General features: G+C 41.1%; 1 protein-coding gene across 1 annotated transcript in view; it reads right to left on the reverse strand.

Annotated features, from left to right (window-relative positions):
- The window catches only part of LOC132400112 (uncharacterized), a 134,389-nt gene that overhangs the window by 14,206 nt on the left and 96,331 nt on the right, over nucleotides 1-23,852 (reverse strand). The window contains exons 19-23 of the mRNA XM_059981189.1: nucleotides 14,466-14,648; nucleotides 12,184-12,423; nucleotides 8,749-8,867; nucleotides 2,793-2,921; nucleotides 671-848 (exon numbers count right to left, since the gene is read on the reverse strand). Of these exons, the coding sequence (XP_059837172.1) occupies nucleotides 671-848; nucleotides 2,793-2,921; nucleotides 8,749-8,867; nucleotides 12,184-12,423; nucleotides 14,466-14,648 (849 nt within the window). The remainder of the gene's footprint in view (nucleotides 1-670; nucleotides 849-2,792; nucleotides 2,922-8,748; nucleotides 8,868-12,183; nucleotides 12,424-14,465; nucleotides 14,649-23,852) is intronic.

Below are 23,852 nucleotides of genomic sequence, written 5' to 3' on the forward strand. Positions count from 1 at the left end.
CATGGATTCGCCATTAAAGCAAGGGTCCCAGAACAAATTCTTGTAGAACGCCACTGGCCACTGACCTCCAGGCAGTACATACTACCACCCTCTATCTTCTAAGAGCAGCTGTGCTCTGAATCCATGCAGCCATGATTGGATCCCATGCCTCCTGACTTTCTGACTGAGCCGACCAATGGGAAGCTTATCAAACACCACATCCACTGCTCTATCTTCATCAATGTGCTTGTTACATCCTCTAAGAATTCAATCAGGCTACCACTCACAAAGCCGTACTAACTCTCCTTGTTTCTCTAAGATTTGAGAAATCCTGCCTCCAAGAAACTTCTCCAGTTGCCTTTGTAATGTGAGAGGAAAATTGAGCATATGGAGGAACCCCATACAGTCAGAGAGAGTGTGTGTAAACCCTGGCATGGCCAGCACCCATTTTACTGGAGCTGAGAGGTAGCAGTTCTACCATGTGTCACTGTGCTGCTCTTCCAATTGCTTGTTCACATTATTAATAATTGTCTCTCTTTTCAAGAGGCCCCTGTTTGTCCCCACTTGCCTTTCTTTCTTTATATTTGCACTTAATGAAGCTTGTGTAGTTACTTGTGTTCCTATCACTAGTCACTCTCACCTTCTGAAAGGAAGTTTAGAAATAAATTCAATTTCAGAATAAAATCCTCACCTGTGCAAGCCACTGCTGCAAACACCCAACACTGTCCGTAGCGAACTGCCCCAAAGCCTCCTTTATACCACTGACGGAGGATTGCAACACTTCCATTCCATGACCAAGGGTACTCCCCTCCAGTGTATGGCTCACTCCATTTGCCAGCAAGCACCCCTCTGTCATCAGCAGAATTTATCTGAAAAAAGATGAATGATATATCTGTCATATGAAAGCTCCACCTGCAGGGGGTATTCATAAGTTATTGCATTCCACTTTTTCAGTGAACATTTCTTACATTGAACATGTCAGACTTCCCAAATCCCTTCGAACATGTAAAGCATATCATCCTATATAAATCTTACTGTTTTCTTCCTTTGTAACTCAAAGATCAAAGTTCAAAGTAAATTTATTATCAAGGTACACATATGTCACCATACGCATACAAACCTGAAATTAATTTTCTTCTGTACAGTCACAGTAAATATAAGAGACACAATAGAATCAATGTAAGACTGCACCCAACAGGTTCGACAAATAACTAATTTGTAGAAAAAACATACAAAATATTGTGCAAATACAAAAAGAAAGAATGGGGAAGGTGGGACCTGTGCAGACAGGACAGATTGCACTTGAACTGGAAGGGAACTAATATCCTAGTAGGAATATCCCCACTGAGCAGCACTATCCTAGCTAGGGCTGCACAGTGGGATTTAAACTTGAGTTGCAGGGGGATGGGAACCAGAGTGCCAGAACAGTTAGTGAAGAGGTTGTGGAGACAAAGACAGAAATCAAAAGGTTAAACATGATGCGACGAATGTCCTGAGCTGTACAGTATATATTTCAATATAAGAAGTATTGTACAAAAGGTGGATGGGCTCGGGGCATGGATCAAAACCTGGAATTATGATATTGTAGTCATTACTGAGACTTGTTTGCAGGAAGGGCAGGGCTGGCAACTAAATATTCTTGTTTCCATTATTTTAAACGTAAGAGAATAGGTGGGATTAAAGGAGGTGGCGTGGTGTTACTACTCAGGGCAGTGCTCAGTCAGGACAGACTGGAGAACTCTTCTAGTGAGGCGTTATGGGAGGAACTGAGAAATAAGAAAAACGTGGCTAGGTTATTGGGGCTATATTACAAACCACTGAGCCTGAAGGATTTAGAGGACCAAATTTGTAGAGGTTGTGTAGACTGTTGCAAGAAACATAAGGTTGTAATAGTAGGTGATTTTAACTTTCCACAGATTGACTGGGACTCCCGTACAGTAAAAGGACTAGTTGAGATAGAGTTTGTCAAATGCATTTAATAAATTTCCTTTGTCAGTAGGTAGAAGTCCCAATAAGAGAGGGTGTGAAACTTGATCTGCTATTACTGAATGTAGGGAAACACTTCACATTTAGTGATCACAATGCCACTAGGCTCAAAGTAAATATGCACGGGTAGTGATTCTAAATTGGAGAAAGACTAATTTTGATGGTATCAGAAAGGATCTGTCATGTGTGGATTTCAGCAGGCTGTTTGCTGGCAAAGATGTACTTGGTAAGTATGAGGCCTTCAAAAGTGAAATTTTGAAAGCACAAACTTGTATGTGTCTGTCAGAATAAAAGATAAAGATAAAATGTGTAAGGAACCTTAGTTTTCAAGAGATAATGAGGTCCTGGTTAGGAAAAAAAAGGAGGTGCCTAGCAGGTATAGGCATATAGGAAGAAATGAGATGCTTCTGGAGTGTAAGAAATGGAAGAGAACACTTAAGGAAGAAATCAGGAAGGCTAAAAGAAGACATGAGGTTTCCCTAGCAGACAAGGTGAAGGAAAATCTTAAGGGATTCTACAGATATGCTAAGAGCAAAAGGATTGCAAGAGACAAAATTGGTCCTCTGCAAGATCAGAATGGTAATCCATATGTGGAGCCAGAAGAGATGGGGGAGATCTTAAAATAATTTTACATCTGCTTTTGCTCAGGAGATGGGCACAGAGTCTATAGAAATGAGGGAAAGCGGCATCAACTTCATGGACCCTATTCAGATTACAGAGGTGAACATGCGACAGAACGAAAACAGACCATAGTTAGAACTACCACAAGTCATCCGCACCTTTATCCTTGCAAATACTATTCTTACTAATACTTGTTCAAGACTCACCATAGCTGTCACAACTCTACTGATATAAACAGGATCATTTCTGCGTATATAATCCTTTGCTGGATTATACAAACATTTGTTGCTTTTTTCCAACATTGTAAGGCAGATATCCACAATATCTTCTTCAAACTGAAATGTAAAAGCATTTTAATATTTCTGAGAACACTGTTTGAGAAAAACTTAGTGATAATAATTTTTGTACAATTATTAAAAGTGCAATAATAAGAATGAAGGTTAATCTTCAGGACAGATTGCCATTTAGTTTCTGAAATAATGCATGATGTTCTTCCAGTGTAAAACTAATATGGCCATTTCCTTGACGTGTTTCTGTCCTCTTCTCCCCACTACCACCCTCATCTTCCCCCCACCAAAAACAGATAATCATCAGTCCTACTCCAGACTTCAAAAATGGGCATCTCTTGGGAGTCATCTTGCCACAATAGAATACAATGCTGACCTGCCCTTTTCTGCCACTGAAATCTGAAGCAACTGCAAAGATGGTGGCCCCTGGATTACAACCATTTACCTCATCCATTAGGTGTAGTGTAGCAGGGCTTCTGACCCATTTTACTGGTATCTCCTAACATAGCAATCACTCTTATCTCAACAATTGTCTAAAAGCCCAAAGCATAAATCTTTACAAATTGAGCATTCTCGATTTCTGAAGCTCTCTCCAACTTACATTTATCAAAGAAGAAACAGTGTATGCAGAAGTTTCAAGACTGTTCCCCTGCTCAAGTGAATGATCATTTCTGTCTTTGACAATAGATGTGCTCCACTTTGAATTGTTTTTTTAGATTATTCATTTTGCCCATATGGTCATCTCCAGGTTCATTTTCTCTTGCTGACATTCATATCAATGTACATGTTTGCTTTAGTAACCCTTGTTATCATATCATTGGTGTAATCCAAAATAGATGCTCACTTGACAAGCTTTCACTGCAAATTGATCTACTTGTGATTCAACCTTTTGGAAGCAACCAGCAATGTTATCAGGACTTAGATGGGGAAAACCGCGGTGAAAAACAACATCAGCCAAGTTGTCGATGACCCAGCAGTCATCCTAAGCTCAGTTGCAGTTGTTGGATAAATTGAAAATTATATTGGGGACAAATTTGCATACCATATACATATGTGCAAAGGTAAGTATGATGGTGGGAAGCCTATGACCTGGAGAAACTGGAGGGAGAACAAGAGAAATGTAAAAGCTTATCTGACCTCATGGGTGCATTGAGAACCTGCTCCTGCATGAGAAGCATGTGGACTATATGAGTCATGCAGGAATGGCTGAAGCGTTTGGAAATGGTAAATGGGCAATGGATCATCCATTGTGTCATCCAAGGCCCATAATGTATTATGCAACAGGTACATAAAGGCATCTTAAATAACTGCAGATTTTGCAATTAATAAAATAAGTCTACAAATCCATTTGTCTTCATTATTGTCTTCATCAGCTCAGAACGAAAGGAGGGAAAAGAGGAGAGCAGCAGTGATAGGGGATTCGGTAGTTAGGGGGACATATAGCAGGTTCTGTAAGAGTTACTACACCATTCCCATTCCTCAATTCCACCCAAATAGTCTCCCTAGATGACCCCTCTAATCTATCCTGCCAGAGAACCACTGTAATATTTTCACTGACAAGCAATGCAACACCTCCTCCTCTTGATCACTTTCAATATAATTATGGAGAAGGATAGGACTGGACCCAGGGTTGAGATTTTTGATTGGAGAAAGGTTATCTTTGAGGAGATGTGAAAGAATTTAGAAGGAGTGGATTGGGACAATTTGTTTTATGGGAAGGATGTAATAGAGAAGTGGCTGTCATTTAAAGGTGAAATTTTGAGGGTACAGATTCTTTACGTTTCTGTTAGGTTGAAAGGAAAGGTTAAGTTTGACAGAGCCATGGTTTTCAAGGGATATTGGAAACTTGGTTAGGAAAAAGAGAGATATCTACAATAAAGATAAGCAGCATGGAGTAAATGAGTTGCTCAAGAAATATAAAGAATGTAAGAAGAATCTTAAGAAAGAAATTAGAAAAGCTAAAAGAAGATACGAGGTTGCTTGGGCAAGTGAAGTGAAAATAAATCCAAAGGGTTTCTACAGTTATATTAATAGCAAAAGGATAGTGAGGGATAAAATTGGTCCTTTAGAGAATCAGAGAGGACAGCTATGTGTGGAGCTGAAAGAGATGGGAGAGATTTTGAACAATTTCTTTTCTTCTGTATTCACTAAGGAGAAGGATATTGAATTGTGTAAGGTAAGGGAAACAAGTAGGGAAGTTATGGAAACTATGACGATTAAAGAGGAGGAATTACTGGCGCTTTTAAGGAATATAAAAGTGGATAAATCTCCAGATCCTGACAAGATGTTCCCTAGGACCTTGAAGGAGGTTAGTGTAGAAATAGCAGGGGCTCTGACAGAAATATTTCAAATGTCATTAGAACCGGGGATGGTGCCTGAGGATTGGTGCATTGCTCATGTGGTTCCATTGATTAAAAAGGGTTCTAAGAGTAAACCTAGCAATTATAGGCCTGTCAGTGGTGGGTAAATTAATGGAAAGTATTCTTAGAGATGGTATATATAATTATCTGGATAGACAGGGTCTGATTAGGAACAGTCAACATGGATTTGTGAGTGGAAGGTCATGTTTGACAAATCTTATTGAATTTTTTGAAGAGGTTACGAAGAAAGTTAATGGGGGTAAAGCAGTGGATGTTGTTTATATGGACCTCAGTAAGGCCTTTGACAAGGTTCTGCATGGATGGTTAGTTAGGAAGATTCAATCATTAGGTATTAATATTGAAGTAGTACAATGGATTCAACAGTGGCTGGATGGGAGATGCCAGAGAGTAGTGGTGGATAACTGTTTGTCAGGTTGGAGGTCGGTGACTAGTGTACTGGGTCCAATGTTGTTTGTCATATACATTAATGATCTGGATGATGGGTTGGTAAACTGGATTAGTAAGTATGCAGTAAGGTAGGTGGCATTGTGGATAATGAAGTAGATTTTCAAAGTTTGCAGAGAGATTTAGGCCAGTTAGAAGAGTGGGCTGAGCGATGGCAGATGGAGTTTAATGCTGATAAGTGTGAGGTGCTACATTTTGGTAGGAATAATCCAAATAGGACATACATGGTAAATAGTAGGGTATTAAAGAATGCAGTAGAACAGAGAGATCCAGGAATAATGGTGCATAGTTCCCTGAAGGTGGAATCTCATGTGGATAGGGTGGTGAAAAAAAGCTTTTGGTATGCTGGCCTTTATAAATCAGAGCATTGAGCATAGGAGTTGGGATGTAATGTTAAAATTGTACAAGGCATTGGTAAGGCCGAATTTGGAGTATTGTGTACAGTTCTGTTCACCAAATTATAGGATAGATATCAACAAAATAGTACAGAGAAGATTTACTGGAATGTTACCTGGGTTTCAGCACCTAAGTTCCAGGGAAAGTTTGAACAAGTTAAGTCTTTATTCTTTGGAGCATAGAAGGTTGAGGGGGGACTTGATAGAGGCATTTAAAATTATGAGAGGTATAGATAGAATTGACATGGGTAGGCTTTTTCCATTGAGAGTAGGGGAGATTCAAACAAGAGGATATGAGCTGAGACTTAGGGGGCAAAAGTTTAAGGGAACATGAGGGGGTATTTCTTTACCCAGAGAGTGGTAGCTGTGTGGAATGAGCTTCCAGTTGAAGTGGTAAAGGCAGATTTGGTATTGTCATTTAATGTAAAATTGGATAGGTATATGGACAGGAAAGGAATGGAGGGTTATGGGATGAGTGTGGGCCAGTGGGACTAGGTGAGAGTAAGCATTCGGCACAGACTAGAAGGGCCAAGATGGCCTGTTTCCGTGCTGTAATTGTTATATGGTTATATTATTAATGGAACATAGTTTGAATACCAAACAACACTGAAGTGCTATACAATCCAACCTCTAGTCAAAGCGAAGTTGATTTATTTATTTATAGATGAAAATGTAGATGTGTGGGCTGGCAAGTTTGCTGATGATATCAAAATTGGTAGAATTGTAGATAGTATAGAAGACTGGCAAAGAATACAGAGCGTTAAAGATCAGCTGCAGATATGGGCAGAGAAATGGCAGATGGAGTTTAACCCAGATAAATGTGAGGTGCTGCACCTTGGTAGGGCAAAGGCAAGGGGACAATGTACTATTATGGGCAAAATTATTAACAGCATTGCTGAACAGAGAGATCTTGGGATCCAAGTTCTTAGTTTATTGATAGTGGCTACACAGGTTGATAAGGTGGTTAAGAAGGCTTATGAGATGTTTTCTTTTATTAGTCAAAGCATTGAGTTCAAAGGTCAAGAGGTCATGTTGCAACTTTATGCGTACAACTCTGGTTAGGCCTCATCTGGAGTATTGCATACAGTTCAATTTGCCCAACTACAGGAAGAATGTTGAGGATTTGTAGAGGGTGCTGCCTGGTTTAGAGAGCATGCGTCTAATGACAGGCTGAATAAACTTGGGTTATTTTCTCTGGAGTGTCAGAGGCTGAGGGGAAATCTGATAGAGGTTTTAAGATGATGAGAGGCATAGATAGAGTAGACAAGGAGTATCTGGTTCCTAGTGTTGAAATGTCTAATACCTGAGGGAGTAGGTTCAAAGGGGATGTGAGGGGTAAATTTTTATTCAAAGAGTGGTGGATGCCTAGAATGCACTGCCTGGTATGGTGGCAGAGGCAAAAGCATTGGAGGCTTTTGAAAGACATTTAGATAGACACATGGATGTGAGCAAGATGGAGGGATATAGACATTGTGTAGGTAGGACGATTAGCATTTGGGTGTTCTTGATTCGCTCTTTAGTTGGTTCATCACAATATTGTTGGTTGAATGGCCTGTTTCTGTGCTGTATTGTTCCATGCTCTATAGTCTCTGCTGAGGCATAGAAAAAAAGTCAAAGAATTATATATAACAAGTGTCTCACACTTTGGGAAGAATGAGAGTATTTTGGAGAGGGTGTAAACTTTGAAGAATGCTTCCATTGTTAAATGATTACAGTTAAATTAATTAGCTGGAGGTTTATTGGTGTTTCTTTTAGAACATTCACATTTGAGGAGTCCTGTGAGTGGTGTTTAAACCAATGTGGTTTATCAAAAAGATATTTCTTGATTATTAAAGTGAGGCCAGAGATAAGGTGATTGGTCGAAGAAGTAGAGTAATGTAAGAGAAAACAGTGTTAACATTTGGATGACACTCCTGATAGGCTGCTGGGAAAGAATTCAAAACTAATTGGGTTATAACTGGCAAAGGGCTTGACAGAGTGCCCTTCCTCTGTACTGTATGAATTTGTTTAATGCAACACTGGAGGAATAAATTCATTGATTTACTTTCTCTCAGCCAATCCTGCTGACACAGGATACTTAACAGTGGAATTAAATTAATTATGAGTTTTTACTTGTGAGGTTTTACATTTACTTTCAGAGCATTCATCTTCAGTTTGGAATCCTTGGTAGGAAGCCAACACTTGCTGCAGGATTTGAGCTACAAATATTCCAAGATAAATGATACTTGTTCATCAAGAGGTTTGAGTATTTTTAGTGTTGCTCTAGTGTTGAATGGTTTCTCAGCCCTCCAACGTCCAAATGTAATTCATTCATCTGAAAAATGATAGTTTACATGGGTTGCATCTCAATCGTGGTAAAATATTCCAAAATATTCACAGGAGTAGACAGAAAATTAACACCATGTTGAAAAATTGGAACAGAGAACACAAGAATGGTCAAATATATCGCTTTCAATTAGTGTACCAAAGGATGCAGATGATAAGGAAAGAATTAAGGAGTTAAAGGCCTCCAAGAATGAGCTCCAAGCATTGCTAGATCAGGAGGCAATGAGGGTCATGAGAGGAGCTGTGATAAATAAATGAAGCTCACATGAATGCAAGAACCTTACTGAATAATCAGATTGCAATAGAAAATTAATTCAGGATTTCACATACCTGTCCAAAGTACCACGAGCGATCATTAATCTGGTAGCAACTGCCAATGTAGATGATTCCATCTTCATTTAGCACATATTCTTTTCGTTGTTCCTCACTATCCAGAAAGACTTCATCCTCTAACATGGTAAACAGCTTTAATAACTTATCAATTTCTTTGCAAAGTGTACACATGAATTAAAAAGAACTGCACAAAAATTTCTTCTGACCCATACTGGGAAACTGAAATTTCAAATGCAGAAAAATGAAGACTATTTGTTATAATCAGAATATTGATAAAAGATATGTATATAATATACATGCGATAGGAATACTTTTGCCACTGGTGAAATTACCAAAGATTGGAAGGTGGCTACAGTTGCTTTGCTGTTTAAGAAGTGCAGAAAGACAAGTCAGAGAACTACAAGTTAGTCAGCTGGACATCAGTATTGGATTCAAAATTAGCCTGGAAGTAGGGAGGGTGTTGGTTGAAGGTTGCTTCTCTGAAGGGAGGCCAGTGACTAGAAGTGTGCCATAGGGTTCAGCTTTGAGACCCAGTTATTGGCTATTTATAGAAATGATTTTGCTGTGAGTGCACAAATCAGTAACTTTGCAGATGACACAATATTGTTTATAGTGAAGAAGGTTACCATAGATTAGAGAGGAATCTTGATTGATTCAGAAAGTGAGCCAAGGTGTGGAAAATGGATTTCAATTCAGATACAACCGAGCTGATATATTTTGGAAAATCAGGCCAACGTAAGACTTTTACTATGGTAAGGGTACAAGGGAGAGTAATGGAACTGAAGGACTTAAAAATACAAGTACTATACACACAAAATTCAGGAGGAACTCAGCAGGTCAAGCGGCATTTATGGAAATGAGTAAATAGTCAATGTTTCAGACCGAACCCTTTCTTCAAGACTGGAAAGAAAGGGAGAAGATGCCAGATGAAAAAGATGAGGAGAGGGAAAGAAGGAACAGCTAGAGAATGATAGGAGAAGCCAGGTGGGTAGGAAAGGTAAAGGCCTGGAAAAAAAGGAATCTGATAGAAGAAGAGAGTAGACCATGGGAGAAAGGGAAGAAAGAAGGGAACAGGGTGAGAGGAAGAGATAAGAGACCAGAGTGGGGAATAGAAGAGAGAGAAGGTGGAGGGAAAAAAAGTTTACCGGAAGGAGAAATTGATCTTTATGCTATTAGGTTTGAGATCACCTAGACAGAATATGAGGTGTTACCCTGTCACTCTGAGAGTGCTATTATCATGGCAAAAAAGGAGGCCATAGACCAACATGTCAGAAATTGAATGGAGATAGGAATGAAAATGGTTGGCCACCGGGAAGTACAGCTTTTGGCAGATGGAGCAGAGGTTCTTGACAAAGCCGTCTCCCAATTTACGACTGGTCTCACCTTTGTAGAGGAGGTCACATTGGGAGCATGGAATACCATAGGCAACTCCAACAGATATACAGGTGAACTGTTTGGGGCACTGAATGGAGGTAAGAGAGAAGATAAATGAGCAAGTGTAGCATATCTGATACCTTCAGGGATAGTTACCAGGTGGGAGGTTAGTGGGGGAAGGAGAAAAATGGACAAGGGGATCATGGAAGAAGCAATCCTTGCAGAAAGTAGAGATGGAAGGGGAGGTGAAGATATGTTTGGTGGTAGAATCTAGTTGAAGATGTCAATAGTTATGGCGAATGATGTATTGGATGCAGAGTCTCATGGGGCCATTCTGCTGTAATAGACTGATACTGCGCTATGTTTCTAAATATGAAAAATAATTATTGGAACGTGGAGGGAGAGTGTCAGTTGGTGGAGTTGGGACAGAAGAATGCTGACAAATCATAGTACAGTCAGAAAATAAGCTTTGATTGATAGTTTGTTGGCAAACTGGAGAATATCTGGATCCATCAGCTTCAGTAGGTGAAAGGTGTGCTCCAGTCAGTTGCAGTATAATTTTACACATGGCCTTGAAACAGATATGGTTCTTTTTCAATTAACCTAGCATCATAGAATCATAAAGTCAGGCTGGAGGGAAGCAAGTGCCTTAGCCCACCTCATTCCTGTAGCTGATGAAGTACCCATCTAGACTTATCTTGGTCTCTAGTCTACTATGCCTTGGTATTTCAAGTGCTCGCTTAGATACTTGTTAACTATTGTGAGGACTCTGCATTTACCACCCACTCAGGCAGAGTGCAGTACATATTTACCAGGATGTTACTGGAATGAGCTGCTTGGCCACCCAACTGATGGTCTTCATATTACCAATTCTCTCTGAAGGTCTTCACCTGTGACCGGCTAGTGATCTCTACTTCAGCTTCTAGAGCAGTATACCTCTCAGCTGCATGAGTTTTTTGAGTTCATTTTTCTTGACATTAAAAACTGGCTGAATTCATGATCAAACTCATCTCCTGAACAACACATTTAAACATGTACAACAGGGATTCCCATATTGTTGCTCATGTCAATTTGCACCACTGCTCATTTTATATGCAATTAATATTCATACTTCATTTATCATTTCTGCATCAATTCACAGTGCCTTGACTTCCTGACAAGGGAACTCTAACTATAACGACTTTAAGGGGGGGAAAATGGGTCTTATACTCAATTAAAACAACAGCAAGTCTCCACTTGTGATGCAAAATGGAAGCAGGGACAGGGAGGGTCCACTGTTTGAAGTGCAACTACTTTGGAAAAACTGTAAAGCTGGGGCTATGAAAGACAGCAGAATGTTATTGGCATTCCAATAAAAGCTGAACCAATATGTTGCCAAGTTCATCTTCAAAGTAAAACAGAATGAATGTGTGGCCTTTTCTGTGTAGAGGGTGACTTCACCAATGTTAGGAGAATGGCCCTAGAAATATACTTCTATGCCTTATACATTTGGAAGAGTGCATTGCAAAGAGAATGATGTTTCCAGTCATTCAAATTAACAAGGTGGTATCTGCTGTGGAATTCAGTTTGGCACTATGAAACGTAGTGACTCTGACATGTTATACACATTTATTAATAAATGGTCAAATTTGGAAATTAAAGCAGAGAAATGGGCCAAATGATCTGATTATTCAATGCTTATATATTTTTCATCCTAGTTCATTGAATTATCTCAGCATAACCTTCTATTCTTTCCTCTTTCTTATATTGATTTGGCTTTCTCTTTAAATCATCTAAGTACTTCCTCCCAATTGCTCCATATGCAAACAATTTCTATTATTTCACCATTCTCTGGAAAAAGAAATTCCATTTAGAATATCTAAAGCATGTTTCATGATTGGAATTCCTATACGTCTTGAAGAATTTCGGCAATTGGAAGCAACTACTTATGGCAACGCCACAAATTGCCAATAGCTCAACAAGGTTTTCATGAATTACATAATATTGGTGTAGTAGCAGCCTCTCCAGTAAATTACGTGCTTTGAACTCCGTAAGTCACAGCATTAAAATGATACATACCTTTGCACCATGGGTTGAAAAGTAGTATGAACTGTCCTAGTTCGACCCTCATCATCTGAAATCCTATGGGCCTCAGGAGTGCTAAAGTGTATCGTCCAATCTTGGCACTTGGTGGTGGGAATACAGTTAGGACCAATGTGGTTCCAGTGCTGGGAACAACTGCTCCACTCCACCGTCTTCGATTAATTGAACTTATTTTAAACAAGGCTTTTGTTCCAGTTAGTTCTGTAGGTTTTAACCCTAACATAGGATAAGGAAAAAAAGTTAATTCAACATTTAGTCAGACTATAACACACACAATATGCTAGAGGAACTCAACAGGTCAGGAAGCATTTATGCAGAGAACTACTCAGTAGGTATTTTGGGCTGAGACCTTTCATCCGGACTGGAAAGTAAGGGGGAAGAATCCAGAATAAAAAGGTGGATGGAGGGGAAGAAGTACAAGTGAAGCCGGGTGAGGGGGCAAGTCAGAGGGAGGGGAAAGTTAATGAAGAGAGAAGTTTGAGGATGATAAGTGGAAAGGGTAAAGGGGTGAAGAAGAAGGAATCTGATAAGAGATGAGAGTGGACCATGGGTGAAGGAGTAGGAAGAGGTGCACCTGAGGCAGGTGAGGAGAAGAAAACTATAAGAAGGGAGTCAGAATGGGGAATGGAAGGTTGGGGGAGAGATTAGGGGAAGTTAGAGAAACCAAATTTCATGCCATCAGCATGGAGCCTACCCATATTGAAAATGAGGTGTTGCTCCTCCAACCTGAGTGCTGCTTTCTCATGGCAATAGAGGAGGCGATGGACTGACATGTTGGTATGTGGAAATTCTCTGTAACCTCCACCATCTTTAATGGAATCCTACCTCTAAACACATCTTTCTCAACACACCCTCACTCTCCGCTTTCCATGGGGATTGTTATCTCTGAGACTCCCCTGCCCATTCATCACTCCCCACTGATCTCCCTCCTGAAACGTATCCCTGGAAGCGGGGTGGGTGTTGCACTTGCCCCTTCATTTCCTCCCTCACTACCATTCAGGGCCCCAAACAGTCCCTCCAATTGAGGCAGAGCTTCACCTGCATGTCTTTGCAGGGTTAATTACAGGATTCTGAGCAGAGCAGAGGTACAGAGGGATCTTGGGGTCCATGTCCATAGGTCCCTGAAAGATGCTGCATGAGTTGATAGGATGGTATAATGTGTTGGCCTTTATTAGTTGGGGGATTGAGTGCAAGAGCAATGAGGAAATGTTGCAGCTCTATAAAACTCTATAGACTGTATTTGGAGTATTGTATTCAGTTCTGGTCACCTCATTAAGACCATTAGGCCGTGAGATATAGGAGCAGAAGTAGGCCATTTGGCTGATCGAGTCTGCTTCGCCATTCATGCATGGGCTGATCCAGTCCTTCCAGTCATCCCCACTTCCCTGCTCTCACCCCATGCCCTTTGATGCCCTGGCTCATCAAGAACCTATCTATCTCTGCCTTAAATACATCCAATGACTTGGCCTCCACAGCCACTTGTGGCAACAAATTCCACAGATTTACCACCCTCTCACTAAAATAATTTCTCCGTCTCAGTTCTCAGTTCTAAAAGGATATCCTTCAATCCTGAAGTCGTGCCCTCTTGTCCTAGAATCCCCTACCATGGGACATAACTTTGCCATATCTAATCTGTTCAGGCATTTTAACATTCAGAATGTTTTTCTGAGATCCCGCTTCTTTCTCCTGAACTCCCAAGAATAAAGTCCAAGAGCTGCCAGACATTCCTGACATGGTAACACTTCCATTCTTGGAATCATTCTTGTGAATCTTCTCTGAACCCTCTCCAATGTCAGTATATCCTTTCTAAAATATGGGGGGGGGGGGCTATCTGGGAAGTGTTAGATTGATCTTGGAGTAGGTTAGTTTAGCAGAAAATTGTGAGCTGAGAGGCCTGTACTGTGCTGTGTTGTGTTGTATGTTTTATCTTCTAACATCCTTACCTAACAAACATGGAACGATGTGACAGCAACATTTCCCATAGTTTAGTCTCATTTAAGGAGTGAAGCTTGATATTGTAGGCTATTTTGGATAAAGTATTTCAAATTTATGTGAAAGTGTGGATTATGCTTCCTTTCTGAGGAGTGTTTAACCCCTCAATGAATTCTTAGTACAACTTATAACAAGAAACTAAAACATGCACTTCTGGTTCAGTAGAATTTGCCGTGTATTACCTTTGTTACAGAAATACCATATTGAAATTATACATTGCTTTTATCTTACATTGCAACCCTCTCTATTTTGTTCATGACTACTACCTGTCTCAACAGTGAAGAAAATATTGTTGTGGTCTATGAGACATTCATCCCTGTCCACTTGCACAGAGATTTGGAAAGTTTCTCCTCTCCTGATGATCAGTCGCTTGGTGGTGATCTCATCGGTCCTGTGCTGCTGGTTGTTCTCCTCACAGTGAAAGTCGGCAGTGTATTTCACTTCAGCAACTGTAACAGAATCCACACCAGAAGGAAATTTAACAGATAAGATTAAAGTGAACTACAATATATTCCATTTTACCTTTTAAGGAGAAAATACTGTATAATTTGATGTTAAATATTTGGGGATTCATTAGTTATGGACTAAAGATTTGTTGTCATCTTCTACTTCACACAATGTTAGTGCTCAACAATTAGAAGAGCTTCCTTGTAGAAAAGTGGAAGTAAGAAAGAAGCAGTTAGGAGCATCTCTGAGAGTGGTAATGTGGCGTAGTTGTCTTATTTGATGTGTGGAAGGTTCTTCACACCTTTAAATAATGTGCAACATCTTAGCTTTATTTTCTATTGAAAGGAATGGTTCTTCTGGGTGATGTGTTAATATAATTATTAATTGTGAGATGACTGCATCTGCAGGAAGTGCTTCTATTGCCATCTTTTTGAACATGGGTGTGCTGACAGATCGAATCAACCCATTTCCTCGTCAGTTTATTCTGCAATAAGGGGGAGTTCTTCTGTGGGAGTGGTTGAAACAAGCAGATGTGTACACTCAGGTAGTAGCTTGATAATGTTCCTGGCGTAAGATTACAGAAGCTAATTCACTCTATTGGTGTCGGTGCTGTGCAATTCCTCAGCAAAGAGAGGTGTGAGGCTCTCCTTCCATCCGATAGCCTACAAGTCACCCTTGGGCAAGGTTTAGCCTCCCAATCAGGGTCACATGAAGCCATGGTTTGCAAGTGGTGGATGGTTTTGCAAGCAAATTCTACAATTGGAATTTATGGTTGTAAAACTGAAAACGCTGGGTAGATGAATCAATGGCTGATCAATGGCCAGGGTTACCCGTCCAGTGTGGACACAGCAACTGAAGAAGGCAACGGGAAACCACGTCAGTATTCCTCCCTTGTACAATCATGAACTCAAATCAACTACGGTCTCAGCTTATTGTTAATAAAATTGATGCACTATCAATTACTCCAAAAGACTGGAAGTAGAGTAAATACTGAAAGGCTTTTATGAACAACAAAATGGATCTACGTCCATGCTGCACGACTCTCCTGGACAGTGGGAGGAGCAGTGACACAATCACCTTTATTCAGGGGTCTGTGGGAGGAGCCACAGGAACAGTCAGCAGAGGGATGTGTCTAGGCAGATCCTGGCAGATATACATGGTTTACCATACATACGCACCCTGCTGGTCCCGGTTTACTGTGTCCAGCCCGCATACCCCTCAGCTCCTGTGTGGTGAACTACATATACCTGTCTGGACACGCCCCCCTGCTGACTGCTCCTGTGGCTCCTCCCACGGACCCCAGAATAAAGGCGATTGGGAACTCCGCCCCAGCCTCAGTCTCCAGGATGAGTGTAGTGGTCAATTGCTGCTTGTTCTTTCTTCCAGCCAATAAAAGCCTATATCTCGCCTCACGTCTCAGAGAGTTATTGATGGTACATCACCCTGCCTTCCATGGACTTATCTAAGTGCTTCTGAAGTGATACCATTGAACCTGCCTCAACCACTTCCACTGGCAGCTCATCTCACATATTCAGTACCCTTGGGTGAAAAAGTTGCCCCTCAGATCCCTTTTAAGTCTTTCTCCTCTCACCCTACACCTATGCCCTCCCCTGGGGAAAAGACTGCTGCCATCCACTATGTCTATGCCCCTCATGATTTTATAAATCTCTCTAACATCACCCCCATCTCTCTTGCACTTCAAGGAATACAGACCTAGCCTGGCCAACCTCTCCGTTCAACTCAAGCCTTCTAGTCCTTGTAACAAGCTAATAAAGCTTACCTTACTCTTCCAGTTTAACCTCATGTTTCCTCTGACAGGGTGATCAAAGCTGTGCACAGTACAGGCTTTTCAACAACATAAAATCCAAATTCCAGTGCGCAGTGCTATGACTTCAATGTGTTAAGCACCTTTTTCATCACACTGCCTATCTGTGACACTGATTTCAATCAGCAATATGTGTTTGTACTTCAGGGTCCTTCTGTTCCATTACATATCCCAGTGTGCTAAAGTACATAATATGAATACTACACTGGTATGACTTTCCAAAGTGCATCACCTCACACTTACCTTTGTTAAAATCCTTTTGCTATACTTTGGCCCATCTCCATAACTAATTTAAATCCCTCTAATTTATGGTAACCTTCTTCATTATCAGCAACTCCTTGTAATTTTGTGACACCTGCAAACTTACTGATCAGGTATTGTGCATTCACCTCCAGGGCATTTACATAAAAAAACAGGTAACAAGGTTCTGACACCGACCCCTGCAGTACACCATTAGTTACCAGCCTGCCTTCATTCCAAGAAACAACCTTCAACCACACCCTCTTCCTCCTACCTCTGAGAAAATTTTGAATGCTCGTAACTAGCGCTCCCTAGATTCCAAAGGACCTAATTTTCTAGACCAGCCTACCATGTGGGACTTGGTCAAAAGCCAAGATAAAGTTGAAATGAACAGCATTCACTGCTCTACCCTCATCTATCTTTTTTAAATTCTAAAATTATAATATTTTAATAAAGCATGACTTTTCATGTAGAGTCATGCTGACTCGTTCTCATCCTGGTCCACAGATTTCGCTCCAGTAACTTCCCCACTACTAATGTCATACCGACTAGCCTTTTGCTCCCCGGTTAAACAACAGAACAATATTAGCTGTCTTTCAATCTTCAGGAACTTCACCACTAGCTAACAGTGAAGCAGATATTTCTATAAAGGCCTCCTGAATTTCTTCTCTAACCTGATACAAAGTCCAGTAATGCTCTTGGGTAGGTCCTAGGGATTTATCGAACATAACGCATTATAAAACTGCAAATAACTTCTCCCTAGTAATGTGAATGCTTTGCAAAACATCTCCAGTTGTTTCTGGGATTTTTTGAGCAACCATGATTTTCTCCTCGCTAAACCCTGAGGGGGAATATTTATTAAAACTCCCACCCATTTCCTCCGGCTAAGACCGCTGATCTCTAAGTGGACTTCTTCTCTCAGTAGCCACCCCTTTACTCTTAATACAGCTATGGAATTTCTTTGGGATTTTCTTGAACTTACCTGTCAGATCTATTTGTACCATCTCCTTGCTATTTTAATTTGCCCCTGAAGAATATTCTTCATCTTTTTATTGTCATCATGAATCTCACTCAAAAATGATCTCGGAAACTTCGCTGAACAGAGACTCAATATCTACTGTCAGTCAAGGTTCCTTTAATTTGCCAAGTTTACCCTTCATCATAACAGGAACATGCCACTCCTGGACCTTTTATATCACATTATGAGCATTTGATATTACTTGGTGACACATTACTTTTGATAACATCCATGGACTGTTTCTCCTCCTATTGTGCATAAAGGTGAACAGGATAATTACCTTGTTTGTGCCTGATGCTGCATCTAGATTAGGATGCACCAGAAATAGCGGAGGAACTCATGCAAAATAAGACATGCTACATGGAAATTGCACTAATCCTCCTCAAGAGGCCAATCGATGATGACTGTGAGAAGGAATGAATTTGCTATCTGAATGTTTCAGAGACTACCCGTTTGCTCGAGGTCCCTTTCAGAAGTAGTGATGGAAAACCAAATTTGTATGGAAAATAAAGGTTAACATGTTATGAAGGAAGTGCTGGTGGGACAGAATTATGAATTTCTTTAAAAATAGGTCCAGGAGAAAGAGATGAACGTGCTCTTTTACATGAGGCAGTTGGATCTGCAATAACATGTCTGTATTTTCCATAGATACATCTCCCAACACAGTAAGTCAAAAGAAAAGTTGAAAATAAAAGTCTGCTCTTCTTAAATGTTTTGAATACAGGCACATTTGCAAATTTATTCCTTAAAAAATATGGCTTCAGCAAATCAATCTCTCTAAAACTCCCATAAAGTTGTTAACTACATTATAAAAAGTAGTTACAAAACATATAAAAAAATCAGTGGACATGGCACAATCCATCATGGGTAAAGCCCTTCCCTCCACTGAGCACATTTATATGAAGCGCTGTGGCAGGAAAGCAGCATCCATCATCAGGGACCCCCACCACCCAGGTCATGCTTGCTTCTCACTGCTGCCATCAGGAAGAAGGTACAGGAGCCTCAGGACTCATACCACTAGGTTCAGGAACAGTTAATACCCTTCAACCATTTGGCTCTTGAACCAAAGCCTATAAATTCACTCAACTGCACTCGCCCTATCACTGAACTGTTCTCACAACCTATCGAATCACTTTCAAGGAATCTTCATCTCATGTTTTCAATATTTATTGCATAGTTATTTACAATTAAGATATTTTTCTCTTTGCGTTTGCACAGGTTGTTGTCTTTAGCACGTTAGTTGTTTGTCTTAATGGGGCAGGGTCTCGGCCCGAAAGTGCTTCTCCCTATAGATGCTGCCTGGCCTGCTGTGTTCCACCAGCATTTTGTGTGTGTTGTTGTTTCATTAATTCTGTTGTGTTTCATGTAATTACTGTGAATGCTTGCAAGAATGCAAATCTGAGGGTAGTATATGGTGAATTCAATACTGTGCAAAGGTCTTAGGCAGCTATATTTAGATAGGATAGTAATTTTAGGGTAGTATTTGCACTGTACTGCAGCCACAAAAAGAAAAATTCATCACATATGTGAGTGATGATAAACCTGATCCTGCTATGGGTCTCTATTGTGAACTGAGAATGGGAAGGGGGTAGGGAGAGGGGGAATCATGGTTGAGAAAATGGGAAGGGAGAGGGGAGGGAGCAGAAAGCACCAGAGAGGCAATCTTTAATGATCAATCAACCGATTATTTGGAATCGAAAAAACTGCCTGGTGTCTCAGGGCTGGGTATGCCTGTACCCATGTCACACCCACCCCTGGCACTCTACTGCCACCTATCTCACACCCTTCCTACGGCACTCCATCCTTGCCATTCCCAACATCTTTTGCTCCTGCCAGATTTACAAACTCACTCTCTGCTCCATATTGACCAAATACAGTACTGTGCAAAGGTCCAAGACACCCTAGCTGTGCATATGTGCCTAAGACATTTACACAATCATGAATGTACTTTGATAACAACCATATAACCATATAACAATTACAGCACAGAAACAGGCCATCTCAGCCCTTCTAGTCCGTGCCGAATGCTTACTCTTAGCTAGTCCCACTGGCCCCTGCTCAGCCCATAACCCTCCATTCCTTTCCTGTCCATATACCTATCCAATTTTACTTTAAATGACAATATCGAACCTACCTCTACCACTTCTACTGGAAGCTCATTCTACACAGCTACCACTCTCTGAGTAAAGAAATTCCCCCTCATGTTACCCTTAAACTTTTGCCCCCTAACTCTCAACTCATGTCCTCTTGTTTGAATCTCCCCTACTCTGAGCGGAAAAAAAGCCTACCCACGTCAACTCTATCTATCCCCCTCATAATTTTAAATACCTCTATCAAGTCCGCCCCCCCCCCCAACCTTCTATGCTCCAAAGAATGAAGACCTAACTTGTTCAAACTTTCCCTGTCACTTAGGTGCTGAAACCCAGGTAATATTCTAGTAAATCTTCTCTATACTCTCTCTATTTTGTTGACATCTTTCCTATAATTCAGTGATGACAACTGTACACAATACTCCAAATTCGGCCTTACCAATGCCTTGTATAATTTTAACATTACATCCCAACTCCTAAACTCAATGCTCTGATTTATAAAGGCCAACATACCAAAAGCTTTCTTCACCACCCTATCCACATGAGATTCCACCTTCAGGGAACTATGCACCATTATTCCTGGATCACTCTGTTCTACTGCATTCTTTAATACCCTACTATTTACCATGTATGTCCTATTTGGATTATTCCTACCAAAATGTAGCAGCTCACACTTATCAGCATTAAACTCCATCTGCCATCGCTCAGCCCACTCTTCTAACTGGCCTAGATCTCTCTGCAAGCTTTGAAAACCTACTTCATTATCCACAACGCCACCTACCTTATTGCATACTTACTAATCCAGTTTACCAACCCATCATCTAGATCATTAATGTATATGACAAAAAACATTGGACCCAATACAGATCCTTGAGGCACACCACTAGTCACCGACCTCCAACCTGACAAACAGTTATCCACCACTACTCTCTGGCATCTCCCATCCAGCCACTGTTGAATCCATTGTACTACTTCAATATTAATAACTAATGATTGAACCTTCCTAACTAACCTTCCATGCAGAACCTTGTCAAAGGCCTTACTGAAGTCCATATAAACAACATCCACTGCTTTACCCCCGTTAACTTTCTTCGTAACCTCTTCAAAAAATTCAATAAGATTTGTCAAACATGACCTTCCACGCACAAATCCATGTTGACTGTTCCTAATCAGATCCTGTCTATCCAGATAATTATATATATCATCTCTAAGAATACTTTCCGTTAATTTACCCACCACTAACAGGCCTGTAATTACTAGGTTTACTCTTAGAACTCTTTTTAAACAATGGAACCACATGAGCAATGCACCAATCCTCAGGCACCATCCCCGGTTCTAATGACATTTGAAATATTTCTGTCAGAGCCCCTGCTATTTCTACACTAACTTCCCTCAAGGTCATAGGGAATATCCTGTCATGACCCAGAGATTTATTCACTTTTATATTCCTTAAAAGTGCCTTCCTTCTCTTTAATCATTATAGTTTCCATAACTTCCCTACTTGTTTCGCTTACCTTACACAATTCAATATCCTTCTCCTTAGTGAATACAGAAGAAAAGAAATTGTTCAAAATCTCCCCCATCTCTTTCAGCTCCACACATAGCTGTCCACTCTGTTTCTCGAAGGGACCAATTTTATTCCTCGCTACCCTTTTGCCTTTAATATAACTGTAGAAACCATTCAGATTTATTTTCACCTTACTTGCCAAAGCAACCTCGTATCTTCTTTCAGCTTTTCTGATTTCTTTCTTGACATTCTTCCTACTTTCTTTATATTCTTCGAGCAACTTATTTACTCCATGCTGCCTATCTTTATTGTAGATATCTCTCTTTTTCCTCACCAAGTCTCCAATATCCCTTGAAAACCATGACTCTCTCAACCTTTAACCTTTCCTTTCAACCTAACAGGAACATAAAGATTCTGTACCCTCAAAATTTCACCTTTAAATGACCTCCATTTCTCTATTACATCCTTCCCATAAAACAAATTGTCCCAATCCACTCCTTCTAAATCCTTTCACATCTCCTCAAAGTTAGCCTTTCTCCAATCAAAAATCTCAACCCTGGGTCCAGTCCTATCCTTCTCCATAATTATATTGAAACTAATGGCATTGTGATCACTGGACCCGAAGTGCTCCCCAACACATACCTCCATCACCTGACCTATCTCATTCCCTAACAGGAGATCCAAGACTGCCCCTTCTCTAGTTGGTGCCTCTATGTATTGCTGCAAAAAACTATCCTGCACACATTTTACGAACTCCAAACCATCCAGCCCTTTTACAGAATGGGCTTCCCAATCTATGTGTGGAAAATAAAAATCTCCCACAATCACAACCCTGTGCTTACTACAAATATCTGCTATCTCCTTGCAAATTTGCTCCTCCAGTTCTCATTCCCCATTAGGTGGGCTATAATACACCCCTATAAGAGTTACTACACCATTCCCATTCCTCAATTCCACCCAAATAGTCTCCCTAGATGACCCCTCTAATCTATCCTGCCAGAGAACCACTGTAATATTTTCACTGACAAGCAACACAACACCTCCCCCTCTTGTCCCTCCGATTCTATCACACCTGAAGCAACAAAATCCAGGAATATTTAGTTGCCAATCACATCTCTCCTGCAACCATGTTTCACTAATAGCTGCAACATCATATTTCCAGGTATCAATCCATGCTCTAAGCTCATCCACCTTTCTTACAATGCTCCTAGCATTAAAATAAATGCATTTAAGAAATTCTCCACCTCTTCCTCTCTGTTTATCTCTAACAGTACAAAGAACTTTACTGTCTTCTTTATCTTCCTTCTCCCATACATCTGTTCCTACACTCTGGTTCCCCTCCCCTCTCGTATCTAGTTTAAATCCACTGAAGCCTCTCTAGCAAACATACCTGCAAGAATACTTGTCCCCCTCCAGTTCAAATGTAAATCGTCGCACCGGAACAGGTCCCACCTTCCCTGGAAAACTGCCCAATTATCTATAAATCTGAAGTCCTTCCTCCTGCACCATGGCTTCAGCCACTTACTGATCTGCACTACCTTACTATTTCTAAACCCATCTGCATGTGGCACTGGTAGCAATCCTGAGATTGCTATCCTGGAGGTCCTGTCCTTTAACTTGGCACCTAGCTCCCTAAACTCACCTTTCAGGACCTTCTCACTCTTCCTACCCAAGTCATCGGTCCCTATATGGACCACAACATCCGGCTGCTCACCCTTCCATTTGAGAATACTGAGAACTCGATCCAAGATACAACGGACCCTGGCACCAGGGAGGCAACACACCATCCGGGATTCACATTCTCTTCCACAGAACCTCCCATCTGTCCCCCTAACTATCGAATTCCCTGTCACTACTGCTCTCCTCTTTTCCCTCCTTCCCTTCTGAGTTGAGGGTCCAGTCTCGGTGCCAGAGACACAACCACTGCAACTTGTCCCTGGTAGGTCGTCCCCACCAACAGTATCCAAAACGGTATAGGAACGGCCACAGGGGTGCTCTGCTCTTCCTGTCTATTCCCCTTCCCTCTCCTGACGGTCACCCAGCCACCTGTCTCCTGACTCCTAGGGGTGACTATCTCCCTGAAACTCCTGTCTATTTCTGCCTCTGCCTCCCGAATGATCCGAAGTTCATCCAGCTCCAGTTCCAGCTCCCTAACACGGTTTGTCAGGAGCCGCAGCTGGATGCACCTTTTGTAGGTGTAGTCATCAGGGACAACAGTGCTCGCCCTGACTTCCCACATACTGCAAATGGAGTACTCTCCTGCCCTAAATGCTGCCTCCATTACCTACTCCTAAGCTAATCAGATTAATTAAAGGTGCTTACCAGGCCTTACGTCACCTGGAGTGAAGCTCGAACTCAGCCTCTACTCGCTTTTTAAATTCCCTCGCTAATCTCAGAGGCCGACTTCCATGCGCTTGCGCAGTCGTGCCCCGTTCAAACCTCACCTCTGTCTGTTCTCGCCGAAGCTTGTTGAGCCAAAGCCATCCCACTCTGCCTCAGTCCACTCTGACAATGGCCACTACAACG

Source organism: Hypanus sabinus, chromosome 9 (genome assembly GCF_030144855.1).
Source record: "Hypanus sabinus isolate sHypSab1 chromosome 9, sHypSab1.hap1, whole genome shotgun sequence".
Classification (NCBI taxonomy): domain Eukaryota; kingdom Metazoa; phylum Chordata; class Chondrichthyes; order Myliobatiformes; family Dasyatidae; genus Hypanus; species Hypanus sabinus.